This window comes from Halichoerus grypus, chromosome 8 (genome assembly GCF_964656455.1).
Source record: "Halichoerus grypus chromosome 8, mHalGry1.hap1.1, whole genome shotgun sequence".
Lineage (NCBI taxonomy): Eukaryota > Metazoa > Chordata > Mammalia > Carnivora > Phocidae > Halichoerus > Halichoerus grypus.
In genome coordinates, this window is record NC_135719.1 from 146075282 (window position 1) to 146093195 (window position 17914).

General features: G+C 54.7%; 1 protein-coding gene across 4 annotated transcripts in view; it reads right to left on the reverse strand.

Annotated features, from left to right (window-relative positions):
• BCL11B (BCL11 transcription factor B) overlaps positions 1–17914 on the reverse strand; it is a 96468-nt gene that overhangs the window by 39250 nt on the left and 39304 nt on the right. For 2 of the 4 annotated variants that reach the window (XM_078054187.1, XM_036065369.2), the window contains exon 3: positions 16156–16368. The exons of the other annotated variants lie outside the window; for them this stretch is intronic. In XM_078054187.1, coding sequence (XP_077910313.1) covers positions 16156–16368 — 213 coding nt within the window. The remainder of the gene's footprint in view (positions 1–16155; positions 16369–17914) is intronic. 4 annotated transcript variants of the gene reach the window in all.

Here is a 17914-nt window from a genome sequence, read left to right on the forward strand (position 1 = left end):
GGCAGCCTGTGTGCACCCAAAGGAGTAAGGATCCCGGGATGCTCAGGAGAGCCCATGGTTGCACTCAAATGTCATTTGGGCACCTCACTCCCTCCTGGTCCTATGCACCTTTCTCTGCTACCTGACCCTTTCCAAAGCACCCCAGAGCAGCCGGCCATAGAGCCTGGTCCCTGACGTTCATGCACATGCACATGAGCGCGCGTGCGCGCGCACACACACACACACACACACACACACACTTCCTCCTGGACACATGGGTCCATCACTATTACTCCCCTGACCTCCTTAATGTAAATGAACGTGCCGACGTGGGGGTCTCAGGGCTCTGACACGCTGGCCCACCTCCCACCCTCCCAGGGGCTCTCATCATACTCTTCCCCACTCTCTGGAATCCCCTGCTGCTGGTCCCACCATTCTAAACCCTTGCTTACTTTCCGGGAAACGTAATGAGTGAACAAATTCTGCTTTCCAGCCCCTGCTTCTCATAAGCTACATGGGCTTTTACTTCTTATAAAAAGAGGAAACTTCAAAGAAGTAAATGAACTTGAAGCCCTGCCTACCCCAATCCTCCCCCCACATCCCCCCAAAAAAGTGATGGTTCCAAACTCAGAAACCACACTTTGTATCCAATTCCAAATCCAAGAGCCTGTCCCCTTCCGGTCAATGACTTCCACTGTTCTGATGTGGCCCACTCACCTTCTGTCCTTCTCAGATACATCCCTCAGCACTGCTCCTCCTACCGGAGGATTCACCTGAGCGGTGGGCAGGGCGGAGCACCTTGCTGAATAAAGAGAAGCAAAAGCAAAATGGAACTCCCAAAAAGGCTAAATTTCCAAAACTCAAGTGCACATCAAGCAGGAGAGACAGAAGTCCAGGTTGGTCTGACAGCTGTGTCTTGCAGAGCTGCAAGTCTCAGATTTCTTAAATACACAAAGCTGCAGTTTCCCAGAGGACATTCCCTCCCTCCCTGCCCCCTGCAAGCTGCATCTGGGGCCAAAGGTCAGCCCACCTGTGGCCCAGGCCTGGTTGGTCTCGGTGACCCCAGCCTCCCAGCACTCTCCCACTTCCCCAGCATGCCTGGCTGCCTTCCCCCAGAGCAAGAAGTCTCTGGGTCTGTCCCCTCCCCACCAGTGACACCTCCCTGCCTTGGTCCCCAGCTTGGTTATTGGAGGTTTCTGGGAAGGATACACCAAATCTATAGACCAGTTTCTTTGAGGGAACAAAACCTAGCCTGTCTGCACCCTCACCTGAGCAAGACACCCACCATGGAGAGGGAACCCCGGGATTCTGCGCCAGGGCCAGGCATGGAGCAGGGAACCCACTCCACTCCCATCTGCTTCCAGTTCCCACGAGCAGACAGACGTGGAACCTTTTCAACTGTACATTAATCATTCGCAGCAATTAGATACCCAAGACCTTGCAGAGGGAACGGAGGAAGCCCTGAGGCGCTAGACAGCAAGGCTCCCTGACCTAGGTGCTCCTGCATAGAGGGAAACAGAGGCCCTGGGTCTGCTCTCAGGTGCTGCGTGCAAGGCCCCACAGCAATCAGACTGCAGAGGCTAGCGATGCGAAACGCCCAGTGGATTGTCAGCAGTGAGGTATAATTGAAAGGATTAACATGAATGCGATGTTTCCCTTCCAAAAATTCGAGGAACGCCACGACTCTCATCTGGGCTGGTATGACTCATGTTTTTAATAGAGGAACTTAATTTTCACTTCTGAGGAATTTGGACTCAGGGAAACATTGTCTAAGAAGTGTTCATTTTACTCCACCTACAGTAAGTTGCAACACCCGAAAGGTCCCCAGTCTGTCCCTTGTCTCCCAGAGCCCACTGTGAGCCACGGGAGGGGTCCTCCGTGGGCCTGCCCAGGGCATGAGGTCTCAGGGGAAAGCGTGGGGTCTGAGGTCCGCCAGGCAGGTCCTGACTCAGCGTGGTGGCCTGTGGCCAGGATCTGCCTGTCTCGAGGACACTGCTCGAGCCATGCCCATTCAAAGGCAACTGGCAATGCTGCACAGGGGCCTGGGCAGGGCACAGCTGGGTCAGGCACCTTCCTCCTGATCTGGAAGGCTCCAGATAACGCAGCCCCCAGTGCCTGCTGGAGAGGTACACCCCATCATCCCGACCCTATGGCATCCTCCTCCCAGCAGAGCTGGCTCCCAGGAGACTGAGCCCTAGGACAGACTCCTCCCTCTGCTCAAGGCCTGGTCCTCACTCTGGGCACGGGTCAACAAAACCAAGGCTCAGAGGTCAGAACAACCTGTCGCCATCCCCAGCTGCCCAGTTAGTGGAGGTAATGAGACATCACAGGAGCCCCAGCAATGCCTGTCCCTTCCCAGATCCCTCCCTCCTGGTAGAGTCAGCACACCCACCTCCACCTCCCTGCCCGGAGTCCCCACAGAGACCCTGCCTCCCACAGCCGTCCCAGCCCGGCACACTCTACTCCGGATTCTGATGAGTGTCAGGTTTTACATAAAAACTGAACCCAGGATGAGCATCTGGGGTGCAGACTTCTCGAAGCAGCAGTACCAGGCAAGACCATTTTTCTACCTCTTTACCTTCCCAGATGTATCTTCTTACTTACACGGCCCCCAGCAGGACCCCAGAGCACATGTGCTTCTAGCTGAAGGCTGCTGGGTCCTGAAGGGGAAGCGGGATCGTGGGGGCCAAGAAGCTGATTCGAGGCCACAGCTCCCAGGCACTGCCTTTACCATGCTGAAGCGCCCCTGCAGGTGAGAGTTTCCCAATCGAGCACGCCAGGAGGGAGGATGCGCCAAAATACCACTGTCCCTGGGACGCTCGTCGCTGCGTCCCGGCAGCTCGGTCACCTGGCCGGCCACCCGGCAGGATGTCCCTCCTGAGTGCTGCACGCCGCTCACCAAGGCTTCCACCGGACCCCACAGCGCCCAGGACGCCACCCACGACCCCCACCCCCACCCTGCAGCGAAGAACAGATATCCAGATCCCCTCCCCAACTCCTCCCCACCTCTGCTCCGGCCAAGGGAGAGGCACTCATTTATAAGTTGCAGATAATGTCACCCACCATTCATCCAAATGTGTCACTAACATCCCATTAGACTGTAATTATTTTTTAATTAAAACTAAGAAAACTGGCATGCCTGTGCCGACTTTATGCATCTGTTATGGGTTAAAATAGCTTTTAAAAAATGTTTCGGAGACCGCAGTCTATTGTGGCCGCGGCCTCTGCCAAAGAAAACGCAAGCTTGCTTATTTTCTCCATGGGGTGCAACAGCGCTTGTGTGTGCCGGAACAGAATCGGCTGGCCGTGAAAAGAATTCTAAATAAAACACAAACATGGAATTTGGCAACGCCACAGAAGCAAGCTTAAGACTAATTCCAGCATGCGAACGGCTCTCACATAGTAAGTCTGGCTCCAGCATAAATGAAACCAGGCACTGTAAAATACCAAGCAAGTTGGGAGTTTCAACTTAAAGGGACAGAACGCTGGTTCCAGGTATGAAAGCTTATTAAGCCGGCTTGCGCTGGCTCCATAAATCCATAGGTTATTAGCTGTTTGCTTCCAGCCAATCCCTCCTTAAAGAGATGCATATTAAGAGAGAGCACAACAAATGAAAACCATCACTTTGCACTTGACTTTTAGTGCAGCGGTTCTGGAAATACGGTGCTCATTACCTCAATTAGAGGAGAAACGACTTTCTGAAACCTCAAATACCCACAAACCCGAAGGGGAGGAGGGAAGACGGGGTAGAGGGGCCAAGGGATGCCAGGTAAGACTGTTCCATCCCCGTCGGAAGGATGAAAAGGACCCCCGAAAACCAGACTTGTCAGGAGGTGGGACTCAGCCACAAGGGGAAAAGCCACATGGAGGCTAGAATACCTCCACCCAGGGAAACAGCAACGATAATGACTGTGATAGTAATAATTATAGTTATAATGACAATAAAAATGTTATAGTAATACCTGCCAGTACTCACCACCTTTATACACCAGCCGCTGCTGAAGGTGGTCATAATGGAACCGGGAAAGGTTTTTAAGGATAATGAAACAGTTAAGGACCCTGTGTCAGACTGCCTCAGTTTCCCAATCTATAAAATGGGAATGCCGGTGCCTTCCTTGCAGAGTTGGGCTGAGGGATATTGAGGACGAAGCCCATACTAAATGTTTAGCCAAGTGCTACCCATCCCACTAAGTTGCGGCCACCTCATTTTATAGACGAGGAAACTGAGGCTCCTAAAGGCTAGGTCACTCACCAAGGTCAAAGAGCTGGTCAGTGTCAGAGCCGGGATTTCAGACCCGACACCTAGCTCCAAAGCCAGTGCTCCTCATGCACGCACTCCTGGGTGGGTCATACCAGCATTGGCCATGTTTTCCAGGACCATGACCTGTGGGCTCTCTCTGAGGCTGGGGTAGACAGGGGGATGTAGCTTCCCCTAGAAGGTAGTGAGAAGACAAATTCATCCCCACAGAGAGATTCGCCCTGAAAGCCTCTCAGCAAGCTTTGGTACTGAAAGTCAACTGCACACCGCAATCCAGGGAGAATTACAAAGTTCAGGGAGGAAAATAATCGAAGGGCCTCTACCATAAATATGCTGCACTGGGCAGGGGGGAGGTGACCCTTGCTGTGCTGATAACTCCCCCACGCCACCATACACAGGCATGCACACGTGCACACACACCCATATACACACACCAGACACGCTCACGTGAACACTCACCTGTACAAACACATAACACACATGAACGCGTGCATATGCATGCACCCACACACGCTCACATATATACATGTACAAACACATGCACACACGTGCATAGTCACATACCCACACACACAGGCATGCACACTCACGTGTACACACCTACACACACACACTATACATACACACAAATACACTCACATGTAAACACACAAACACACAGGGCCTTTTATTACAGGGTCTGTGCCAGGCCCAAGGACCCTGGCAGAGGCAATGGGAAAAACCAGGGAGAAGATTACATGAGGCAATGTTTGGCTCCAAATAAAAAAGCCATGGAATGTTTTCCCTCCAGTCTTGGTTATTTCTTGCAGGTCCACTCAGACCTGGATCATGCGGGGATGGCAAGGCAGCTCAGCCTTGCCCAGAAGGAACCCCCAACCATCCTGGCCCCCAAGGTGAACCAGCTGCAGTCCTCCCAGTGCTGCCAGCCACCTGAGCAGGTGTGACGAGGACCCCTCAGGCAACCAGCACCCATGGGGGCCACAGTCGGTCTGCTCATGGCCACTCCTCCGTGGAATACACGCTCAGCACAACAGGGCCCAGGCCTGGGTCCTGACCCTCTGACTCCACCACCACCCTGCTCTGCAAGCTTGGCGACATCACTCTCCAGTGGGCTCCAAGCTGCTCTTCCTGAAAAGATGCACATCTTAGAAGATGCAGACTAAAAATACTCCTGGCTTCTCAGAGCCAGTTTACAAAAATAATTATATTTTCCTTAAGAAAATAGATTAGAGGCAAGTATGTGTCCAGCTATTTTTAGTCCTTATTCAACTCTGCTAATTTTTTCTCATAATAATCACTGCAGACTTTTTTTTAAAGCCACCCCCCCACCCTGTTAATAATTGTGTTCTGACTTGGCACAGGGCAGGACTTGGGGGGGGGGGGCACACAACCTTCCTTAACACACAGAGATCTGAGTTTTGCCCCAAGTTGACAACATCTGAATATCACTGGGACAAGGAACATGTGGCCATCTTATTGGAGACCAGCTCCAGGCTCAACACAGTATACTTTTGGGGGATGCCCTGCATATACCTGAACCCAAACCTGGGTTGTTCACAGAGGACATCAAACTGGGATTCCTGCCCTGAAGGGGCCTACAATCCAGCAAGGGTTATATTGTGGGTTGAATGGTGGCCCCCCCAAACGCCATGTCCATAACCAACTCCCTGAAATCTATGACTGTGACCATATTTGGAAAAAGGATCACAGCAGAGGTAATTAAGTTCGGGATTTGAGATAAGATCATCCTAGATTAGCCGGGTGAGCTCTAAATGGAATGACAATTGTTCTTCGAGTTTTCCTCGTCTGCGTCTGCGAGAGGAGAAGACAGGCCCCAAGGATGAGGCCATGAACACAGAGAGAGAGCTAGAGGATGCGGTCACGGCCAAGGAACGCTGGGAGCCACCAAAAGCTGGAGGAGGCCAGGAACAGATTCTCCCCCCGGAGCCTCTGGAGGGAGCATAGCCCTGCCGACACCTTGAGTTTGGACTTGTGGCCTCACGGAAACATGAGGTGACAAATTTCTGTTGTTGGAAGTCACCCCCTGCCCCCGTCTGTGGTCATTAGCTGTGGCAGTCCTAGGAACGAATACAGGACGACAGAAACCACAGCCGCACAGAATAATGCTCACTGCAGTCCCACGATTACTCTCCCTCTGGCACAAAGGACCCGAGGCCACGCAATCACAGAGGCAGACCCAGGAAGTCACCCTACAGTCCAACTCAGGATGCCCCCTCTCCAACTCCTCCCAGCCCAGCTGGGAAGGCAAGGCCTGCATGATGATCCCCAGGAGACAGGGACCCAGAGAGGCTCGGAGAGGGGCGGGACCCAGGACACCAGCCGGCTCCCCCTTGCTCCCAGGTGTTCCCCCTCTGAAGTACACAGCTCCTTCTGCTGACCCGAGCCCAAACCAATACCCTAAGGACACAGCAGAAAGGAAAGTGAAAATTGTCCACTTGCAGAATCTTTTTCCCCAAACTCTCAAGCTAGCAAAACGTTTAGCTGACTGCTAAAAATCAGCAGCCTGGGAGACAGGCCATCGCTGGGAAGCACTTAGGAGAGACGCAAGAGGCCCTTACCCCCAGAGTGAGACCCTCAAAGGAAACGTACTGTGGGAGGTGGCCTGAGCTCAGCGGAGCTCAGGTGGTCTGAGCTCAGCGGAGCCGGGTCCCTTCCAGACCCTCATGTTCCACCACATGCCTGGGGCCAGCAGTGGCCCACATCCCTGAGTCTCAGGAGTCGGAGGAGAACGCGAAGAAACCGGGACTCTGGAGCACTGCGGCGGGAATGTAAAATGCGGCCGCCGCTGAGGCAAACAGGTGGGCAGTTCCTCAATAAGTCAGACACAGAATTACCATGTGGTCCAGCCATCCCACCGCTGGGTGTATACCCGCAAGAACTGAAAGCAGGGTCTCGAACCAGTAGCTGCACACCCAGGTTCACAGAAGCACGGCTCACAGCGGCCACAGGGCAGGAACAAACAAGGGTCCCTCCCAGGACGAACGGACAAACACGATGTGGTATATCCTCAAGATGGGATATTGCTTGGCCTTTCCAAGGAAGGACATCCTGACCTGGGCTACAACGCACATGAACCTTGAACTCGCTGTGCCCAGTGAAATGAGCCAGTCACAGGGGGAGAAATATCGTCTGATGCCTCTTCAATGTGACACCCAGAGGACTCAAACTCACAGGGACGGTAAGGGGGAAATGGGGAGTTAGCGTTTCTCGGGGATAGAGTTTCAGTTTGGGGTAACGAGAAAGTTCTGGAGATGGATGGTGGTGGTGGGAGAACACACCACAACAAGAATGTACTTAATGTCATGAACTGTGCACCTAAAAGTGGTTAAAAGAGTAACTTTTGTATACTTTACCATGACAAAAAAAAAAAATCCAACAGCCCTATCCTCACACCCCTGAGAAAGCGTCCGTGGAGAGGGTGCACACAGAGCCCGGGGTGCACCGTAGGCTCTCAAGCAATGGCTCCTTTTACTACCAAATCAAGACTCGGAGGCACTTGTTAATAAGGCACGAGGAAACTCGAGAAGAGGGTGCATCGGGGGGCTGGCTAAGTACAGCTCTGAGGGCCGACTCATGCGCCCCGTGAGCCTGTCCCATCGGCCGTTCCTCACATCCTATTAACAAAGGCAGTAATTAAAAATGTCTGGCTTCATGAAGAGATTCCAAATGCCCCTGTCTCAGCACGTAGTGGCTCCGTTTTCGCATTAACCTCTTTCAAGAAGTCCTGAGCCCTCTGACTCCTTCCGCGGAAATCATCAAGTACCGGCCTTCGTATGATCCAGGGCTGGGGCCAGGCCTGCAGCACCCCGGGGCTCCCACTCACACCTGCCAGGTAGAAGGCCAGCAGGAGGGCTGTCTGGGAGCCAGAGAGCAAGGACACAGGAGCAGGCTGTGTCCGCCAGACCCAAGGAGACCCGGGTTCAAACCCCACGTCTGCCATCCACCAGCTGCGCGATTTCGGACACATTCCACCACCTCTCTGGTGTGTCTCCTCACCTGTGAGCTATAGACTAGGTTACCGCCTAAGAAAGAAGGTGCTGGGAAGCCTGAATATCTAGGAAGGCCCCGCAGAGGCCCTGACACACGGTGGGGGCACAGAAATGGTAACCTGACCGTAACCTGGCGGCCCCATTGCCAAGTGTAAGAAAGACCCTGGTGCGAGAGCTAGCCACGGCCAATGCTTCCACCCGCGTTGACCACACACCATGGTCACATGCTAGCCCCTTGGAGGGACCTGAAGCGACGAGCAGGCAACAGCCCCCCTCAGGTGTGAGGTCAGGCTATGTGTGAAATCCCACCCAGAGGGACCCCTGCCCACCAAGGGTTTCTCCCCACTGATTTCTGGATTAAATTGGCCAGCGTTGATTATGTTTGGATAAACTATATTTCATGGTTTAGACTATTTGGGTTTGATTGTGAAATATGTACAGCACACAGCCCCTCCGCCTTGCCTGGCACTCAGGTTTAAAAAGTCAACTACATTTTGTTCCCACCAAAAAAAAAAAAAAAAAGGCAACACCAAGAACTCCTAGGCTTTAAGGAAGACCAAAGTCTGTTTCTCTCCAGTGAAGAAAAATTGCTTCTAGGGGACCGCATACAAAAAATGAGGAGGCGGAGCACCGGGCTGGCTCAGTGGGTGGAGCATGCGACTATTGATCTCAGGGTTGTGAGTTCAAGCCCTACGTTGGGTGTAGACATTACTTAAACATAAAATCTTAAAAACACACACACACAAAGTGAAGAGGTGATAAGAGCATTCTGTGTCTCTTCTTTCTCTTGCAGACATGAACACGACCTTTCCTGGGTCTTTACCGTCGTCTACCAGCATTTCCTGAGCACCTCCAGGGAGGGCCGCGCCTGCCTGGGCTCTGGAAACCCGGAGATGCGGATTTACATGGACCTAGTAAAGGCTGTGGTGAGGCCAGCTACCAGGTCCCTGCCTCCCAGCCAGACCCCAGAAACCCAATCTGAGGGCGATGAGATGAGAACATCTTTCCCGGTGCCCCAGGCTTCTTCTTTTGTGCCAGAGTTCCCTTTGGTGGACTCTCGAGGGTTGGTTCTCTGTGCTCCCATAAGGTACTCACAACTTGGACCCCTCAGGAGCGCCCCGAGCGGGAGGAGGCTCACCGGGTCAGCAGGACCTCTCCTGGCTGACACCCACATCCACGTCTGTCACTGGTCACACGCTGGAAGATTTCCGACCTCCAGCCTCACCTTCCCCATCAGGAAAACCCCAGAGGATCTGCAGGATCCTCACTGCTCCCGGAAGCTCAGTCCTTTCTATTTTCTTCAGCAGAGAAAGGCACTCCTGTGCAGCCCGACCACTGTGGCAAGAGCCCCGCTGAGCTCGTTCCCAGCCCCCTGCACCCTGCCCCAGGTCACGCAGCAGCACGGCTGGCGAACGAAGACCACAGGGACCCTCCCAGGACCATGTGTGAATGTGGTCTGGCTTCCTACCGCGAGCTGCATTTCCAATACCCCTGTTTGAGCCACTCTGTGTGAGCCCAGTGGGAAGCAGGAGGGGACAGCTACAAGCCCTGAGCCCCAAGATCCTCATGAGCAAAAGGGGGGCTGCCTCTTCTTAGGGGAGTTATGAGGATGGGGTGGCCTGAGCCAAGTGTGCGTAGTGCCCAGAACAGTGCCGGCACACAGCGGGCCTGCAGAAAACCCTGGCAAGTCACAGGAGCAGTGACGGTGGGGATTTCCCAGGCAGCAAACTTGCAGAGATGGCAGCCAAGTCATTGTCGTTGTCGGGCATCGGGCAGGGGGCACCCACAGTTTCTCAACAGCCTAGCTTCCTCCTCCTTGCCTCTCACGCCTCCCGTTGCCTCTGCTTCCCCACACGCTGGTGCGCAGCTGCGGCCACCCCAATACAGGGGCCCTTCAGTGGAACTTCCAGTGCAGGGACGATGGGCAGGTACTTCCAGTGTCTCCATTTCACAGGGAAGGAAACTGAGGCTTGGGGAGAGGAGGTGGCTAGCCCAGAGTCACATATTCACACCCAGGCTCCTTGAGGACAGGGACCAAGCACGGTTCCACCTCTGCAGCTTCCCACAGTGCCTCTAGCCCTCCCAGCATTGTGTGTCCACAGTGACATTTCGTTTCAAACACGAATCCATGCACAGAGCCCTGAGAAGGGGTGGGGCAGCCCGTGATCCAAGCACAGCCACAGAACGTCTCAAACCTAGGACACAGAGAGGTGTGTTCCAACTGCAGATGGCAAAACTGAGGGTCTAAGAAGCTAAACGTGCGGGGCTCCTCAGAGCAAAGACTCTCTGCTGCCAAATCAGATTGTGGGCTTCACATGGCTTCAGTTGGACAATGAGTCTCCTTCCCTAGTTTCTGGTCTGAACTCAAGTGGGGGTGATATGGTCTGGTGGGCAGAGCCAAAAGGGCACAGTCTCCACCCCAGTGACCCATCTAGATAAGGAAGGGGTTAGATGGGACGATCTCCTGGACCCCTGGCCCTAGGTCAGTAGAGATGAACCGAATCAGCTGCAGGTCACCTGGAGGGAACCCATTTCTGGACTACTCCACGTGGAGGGCTCCCAGGCTCCAGAGTCCCTTCAAAGCTGCAGAACGTGGCCGCCTGCCCCGAGATCTCTGATGTCGGTGACCAGTGCTCGTTCTTCACATCCACTAACTGCTTTAAAGCGCTGCATCCAGCGCTGCATTAAAAATTAATTACACATGCTATTTTATTGCCAGTGCATAATGTAATGAGCACCAGCTGTGCTAAACAGCCAAACTCCTTTTTAAGACAGCTATAAAAAAAAAAAAAGAAAGAAAGAAAGAAAGAAACTGCACTTCCAAATGCCTCTCCTGTCAGAGCAGAAAAACAGCAACATCTTGTACGGATTTGAACAGAATTCTTTGATTTAGCTCTGCCTTCAGAACGTCTGAAGGGCCGGCTTGGAGTGAAATAGAATCTGGCGTGGTTGCAGTGGTCTCCTCTCCGGGACGTTGCTGGGACCTCTTTCATCCAGGGGCAGTCACGCTGGTAGGTGCCCCTGCGCCGCCCCCACCCCCACCACAAGCAGCACTGCACTCCTTCTGGTCCCCAGAAACGCGGTGCCCTTGGCCCTGTAGGTGCCGGAGCAGACGTGACTTCCCGGCCAGTGGGCTTTCCTGGAGTCCCCCCAAGCCCTGCTGCCCTCTGCCAGCTCCAGCAGCCTGGGGAGTTGGCTTCCTCCGTCCTGGGGGCCTTGCAGCACTTGGTGGCTTCTCCTGGTACTTCCCCCAAATACAAAAGGAGACATCTGGGTTCTAAAGACAGGCGGTCCAGAGCAGCCTCTGCAGCGGTGATCCCACAAAGCAGGCAGACACCAGAGTAGGATCCACTGAACAGGCATGCAAGAATCACCCTCGGGTTGTAAATGCCGGACCACCAGCCCCCTCGGCATTGTAGACATCTCAAGGCGTACAGATGACTCTTTAAATTTTTAATGACTCCCCTGAGAGCCCTTTTCCTCCAGTGAGCCAACCCCCACTGACACTGGGACCTGGTTAGCCCCAAAAGACTCACAGCAAACGCGACTTTGTGGAGGGAATCACAAGAGCACGTCTCGAACCTTCCCCAGATGGAGTACTTCTGTCCACACACGTTCATCCACACTCACTTCTCTTCTTCTTCCACCCCCCCATACTCACCCCTCCCTCCAGAGTCTCCACGGAGGCTCTCACGCCCTACTGGGGAGCCCCTGCACCCCTGCACCAGAACAGGGGCGGTGCACCCGCGGGGGCCTGGTGGGCGCTGCCATCTCGGTCGGCATCACCCTTTGGCTTCCCACTGATCCTCCGGTGTTAATCAAACCCAGTTCAGAATGAAACTACAGCGTGCTTCTTGTTCTGGTATGAAATGTGCAAAGCACAGACCATATCATTAACATAAAACTTCCAGAAATAAGGCCACTTTCCAGACAGACTGTATTAATTGCATCAAGCTTCCACAGCTAGGGTGGTCTAATCCACAGTGTCCCATTGGATGGCTCCGGTTATAAAAACCAACACAAATGAACACTGGGATATAATTGAAGGAGGAGTACATGATAGATTCTACTGTTACACCCTACTATTTACTTACAGGTATTCTTTTATCTTTATTGTCCCTTTAACCCATGCCAAGAAACCCCAGACTAGTTAAATAACACAGCAAGCAATTTCAGTAGAAAAGTAAATTGAATTTAACTTTACAAGATTGCCCTGTGATTTCAGCATCTACTAATGACTGCAACTGACTCCTTCTATTAAATCCAAACACTTCCACTTCCCCGAGCTGGGATCCTGTGTGTTCTTGCGTGAGACCTTGAACTTCACCGAGCACATGTATTAATCACAGTAGCAGATGACCATTTGCGGCTTTTAAATATGCAATGAAGTTTCTAGGTTCCTTTTCCACCTCACGATGCTGGTACATGATCTGAGCCAGCCAAGAGGCTAAATGCCTTTAAGAATGGAACCTGGAGATCGAGCCTGATGTAAAATCTCAGACACATAACTGTACTGCTGTAAAACCCATTCTGCTCAAGCATGAGTCAGAACTTCTACGGGGCTCACTTAGCATGAGGCACTAGTCTCAGCACCTGGCATATATGACCTCATCTCATCCCCAAAACAAGCTTTCAAGGCATAAACTATCATCACCCCCATTTTATAGGTGGGAAAACTGAGGAACAGGGAGGAAAACGAGGTCCCAAAACCATACAGAACAGCAGCCTTGACTCGGGCAGGGGATGCACTCTGATGACTGCCTGACAGTCATGGAAACCCTGGAATGGGGAACGGTTCAGGGGAGCCAAGGCCCAGAGGTTTCGGAACCGGCCCCGACCACCACACCCCTGCCCTGGGGACCTGAGCTAAGTCACGTGCCCAGTCATCCAGAGCAGCCAGTAACTGAAACAGATCAATAGGATCTGTTTTAGAAGCCAAACGTGGAGCCTCATTTTTAAACGTTACGTATATATCACGTGATACATATGTACGTGTGTAGATGCATTTATATTTTTTATTACAGAAGAGGAAACAGCCCCAGAGAGGGAGAACAGCTTCTTCAAGGTCACCAGCCAGGTGGAGCGAGGGCCAGGACCACAGCCCAAGCTTCTCGACTCCACGGGCGCCCTGGATAGTTCCTCCATGAAATGTCTCGGGGAAGAAACTTGAGTTTCCAGGAACGCCCACACTCAAAGCCCTCCCACCCTCCCAATATCTCAGCAGAGTCAAAAAGCAATGAAGAGCCCAAGTGCCTCCTCCCCACCCCACTGTGACCATCCGGAGGTCTGGGGTGGAGGTCCCAGGAGGCGGGGCTGTCTGGGACGCTGCCAGCCAGAGAGGTACACAAACACACAAACCTGTGTGGCTTGCTCCCCCATAAAAATTACATCCTTCTATAAATAACTGTGAATGCCTTCACGGGCATGCAATTAACCTGTGTGAAACACGGTTACTCCAGGGTTTTCCGTATTAATTTGAAGAGATAGGTTCAGTGCATCCTGATCTGAAAAGAGACAAAACAAAGTAAGGACGGTGGCCCCTCTCCGTCTTTACAGAGGGCTGCTTCTTCCTAACGGGTTACTGCGAATTTAATGACTCCATTCCAACTACTAATTAAACAGGCACTAAAAACACTTCAGCAAACAGCCCAGTGCCAGGGACAGAAGCCACAAAGGGACAAAAACCTCCGGAACAGGATATTTTCAGGTACTGAAACTGATCAGAAAGTATGGAGGGACAACCTCGAGCAGGCTAATTAGCGGGGATCCAACAGTGAAAGAGGACAGCGCTGGAAATCACGGCCAAGCGTCAGAGGCCCAAGAGCAGGCCTCCAAGGAGGGTCGGGAAGGGCGGTCCCAAAGAGCCCAGGAACAGAGCCCACCCTGCCCCGCTCCCCTCCCTGGACACTGACATCAGTTTGGGGGTGCTCGAGGACTCTTAAGCCCTCATGGCATCAAGTTCTAAAATCCAAGGGGGTCTCTAAGCCAGACGAGCCAATGCCAGAGATGAAGCAGGTTCTGGATGACCAGCCAGGGTCAAATCCCACCTCTGCCGCCCCCTTCCAAGAGTCCTCTCTGCAGGTCCCCATTCCCGCGCTCCCCATCTCCACCCCTGCAAGTTGCAGGAGGGCCGGACCTGCTGTGCCTGACTCCACCTTGGTTTGCACGGCGCCTACAAATGAGGTGCCCAAGAAAGGGCTTTTCCTAAAAGAATGATTGAACGTGGGCTATGAGAACTCCACATCTCCGAGCCTCACTTTCTCATCTGGAAAGTGGAGAGAAGAGAACCTACCTCCTAAGGTCACTATGGGGATTAAATTCAAGAATGCACAAAAAAGGCCCAGTGCAATCCCGCACACAGTAGGCCCTCCACACGTGGTCCCTTGAAGGAAGGGGGTGGCACTGTGGCTGAGGGCAAGCGTGGGAGGACGTGTTGCTACCAGAGCCAACAGAGGGTTAAGTGAAGCCCCGGGTACACCTCTGCCAGGGAAATCATGTTTCTGTACCACGGAACTTGACCGAGTCTAGTCAGAAACACTCAGGCTGATCTTTGATAGCGCGACTCCCCGCGTGGCTGCAGGGGCTGCCGCACTAATTACAGGAAGCCACGAGAGCAGGGCAAGCACCCGGACGAAGCAGGCATCCCTCGCTCAGCAAGCAGAGATCACAGCGCAGCCCTACAGAGCTGGGATGGGAGCCCCAATCCCCCTGGGCGCTCGGGCGGCCCGGGGCAGGGAGTCGGCCGATTTGCCCATGGAGCCGACGCCTTCCTGGACAATTTTAGTCTTTGCTTTGTGCATTCACTGCATTACCCCAGTACCTACAATGCCACCATACCCCACAGCAGGAGCTGCTGAAGGCCGCAGGCCACCCGACCGGCAGGAAGGCCTAGGAGGCTCTGGCCCCTGGAGCTGGGGCTCCACCAGGGACCATCCCTTGGGACAGCTTCAATAAAGCAAAACCTGTCTCAGAAAGACAGTTTTCCCTTCACTACCCAAATCAAGAGAAAGCCTGCAACGTGCCTGGTGACAAAGCTGGGACAAACTGAATTGGCCCCAGCTCTGCAACGCCCCCCCCAACCCCTTTCCTGGCCCCTGCCCGGAAACCAGGCCTCAGGGCGCTCACCACCACCTGTGTGTGTGTCAGCATCCTGGCACCAGGCCCTGAGCAGGAGAGGCCTGTGCCCACAAACTCCAGGGACCCCAGGCCACAGCAGGAGTGTGGGTTGTGCTTGGGAAGAGAGGTGGGGGGCGCTGTGCTGAGGCTGCCCGTCTGCCCACCTGTACGAGGGGCAGCCACACAGACCTGCGGAGAGGCACCCAGCAGGGAGGTGCATGGCCCCACCCCACAGGCAAGGCTTCACCCCCTCCCACGGCCACAGCTGAAAGGCTCCTTCAGAGTGACTTTTTTTGTCTCAAAGTTAATAGGCAACACATTCTGGCAAAGAGAAACTCAGCATTTTGGATGGCTCCGGCGATGTGCACAGACGACCGGGGAGTCTTCCCCCCAGTGCTGTCGTCAGGAAGGGGGGCAGTGACTGGGGTGGGGGGGTGGCAGTGGCGAGAGCAGAAGAAAACCTCAGATGTTAAGTGTTATCCAATTAAGCTTTAGCTAAACAGCCCAAAGAGATGAAATTTGGAAGCTGGAGAAATGCATTCCGGGAGTGAGACACTCAGAACGGGCGGAGGCGTCGGAGGACCTCCTGACCGATGGGGACAGGGGCACATTGATGTGCTTCACCACTCCCCCTGTGCCCCCGCAAAATGCCTTTAGGGGTGGGACTGCACATCCTCCCTGGGGCCCCACCTTGCCCGGCCCACCTGGGAGAGGCAGCCGCCAGCTCGGCCCAGGGCACACCCCGCCATCCCTGGGAGCCCACCCCCCCCACCGACCGCGGCCGTCTGTTACCTGACAACTGACACTGGCATCCAAAGGGAGCCTCCGTCTGACCCTCACCCTGAGTCCCGTCACCCGAGACTGGGCGCGCGCTGCAGCACGGCAGGGGGAAGCAGGGCGGCAGAGCGCCCAGGGTGCGCAGAGGTGGAGTGATCACAGATGAGTGAGGGTGGGAGGAGGCAGCTATGGGGGCCGTCGCTGGCAGCTGGGCAGGCCTGCACGGCCCTGGAGAAAAAACAATAAAAAAGACTGGTCAGTCGGGCCCTGGACCGTACAAGGGACCCGGGGTGTGGGGCAGGGGCCCGGGGCAGAGAGGGCTGCAGGCCACCCTTCCAGAGTGGGAGGCCCCGGGGTGCCAGGCCCTGCAGGGAAGGTGACCGGGCACAGGCAGGGGGCAAGAGGCCAGGGAAGTGGGTGGGGGGTCTCATGGGGTCCTCCTTCCACAGCTGCCAGGATGGGCTGTCTTGGGACCAGACTCCCATCCCTGGAGGGGCGGGGCCAAAAGAGGTTGTCAGGACGCTTGAACCCAGGAAGCCCCCCACCCGCCAACGTGGAGGCTTCTGGAGTGTTCCGGAGCTGGCTCCCTTTGGGGATTCATTCCCAAAAACCTGGGCCACCCCCCTCTGGAGGAGCTGGGAGGCTCCAAGCCACCACTGTCTGCTCTATCAGGTGGGCTGCTGGTACAGGCCTTGGACACCTCAATCTACCTCTGAGCACCTGGGCACTGGTTAACCTGCGGGCCTGGCGGACGGCCAGCTGGTGTCTCTCTCCAGCCCACAGTCCTCCTCAGCAACCTGAGCATCAAGCACACAGCACACAAGCCCCAAGGCCTTTCGGAAGTATTAAAAGCCCCCCCCAAACCACCCCAAGAAAACCCTGGCACTGCCCAGCACCCCTCTTCACGCCTCGGGCCGGCTGGGGGCACCTCCCCCATCTGACAGCCAGGATGCAGGGCCAGGAGCTCTCTTGCCTCCGCCCAGCCCCACGGCCCGCCTCGACTCCCCGGCAAGGCCTGCGTTTGATTTGGCCGTTTATCTTAAATGGCTAAGAGACCACCAGGGCAAAAATCTGTGTGAAGCCCTTGCCAAAACCACAAGTGAAGAAGCCCAAATTCCCTGGGTAAATAATTGAGCAGGGAAGCATCAGAGAGACAAAAAGAAAACACCAACAAGACGAGGGCAGCTGGGCCCCCGGCCGGCTCTGCCAAGGAGGCCACCCGACGCCGCTCACCACCCCACACGGGCCTGCAGGGTGGGGGTCTGCCCACCTCGGGGCCCCACAAGGGATTCCCCCACCCAGGAGAGCCACGAGGCCCCACAAGCCCACTTCCGGCCAGGATCCTGTCAGTCCCCCTCCTGAGTCTCCCAACATGCCCAGGGGACAGGGCCTTGGAGACCCACTGCACAGACCAGCAAACTGATGACATGACCGCAGCCCCACCAAACCCAGGCCGTTGGCTCCAGAACCAGGGCTCTTTCGCTACAGCACCTGCCTCTACAAACCGGGTGTTATCTAGGGCCTTTCGGAACACCTGCAAATGTCCTGCCAAGAAGCCAAAGCCCCTGAAGACCTTGCACGAGGCAAGGCTTGGGGCCCAGGGTGTGGCTGAGCCCATGACAGCCCCAGAAGGGAGGCATGGCCAGTGACCCCACACAGTTCCAGCCACAGACTCAGTGCTGGCCCCCATGTAAAGTCGACACCCAAGGCCAGTGTCTCTGTCTCCTCCTGGAAGCCTGCCCTGGCCAGTCCTCGCCTAACCCCCTGCCCCAGC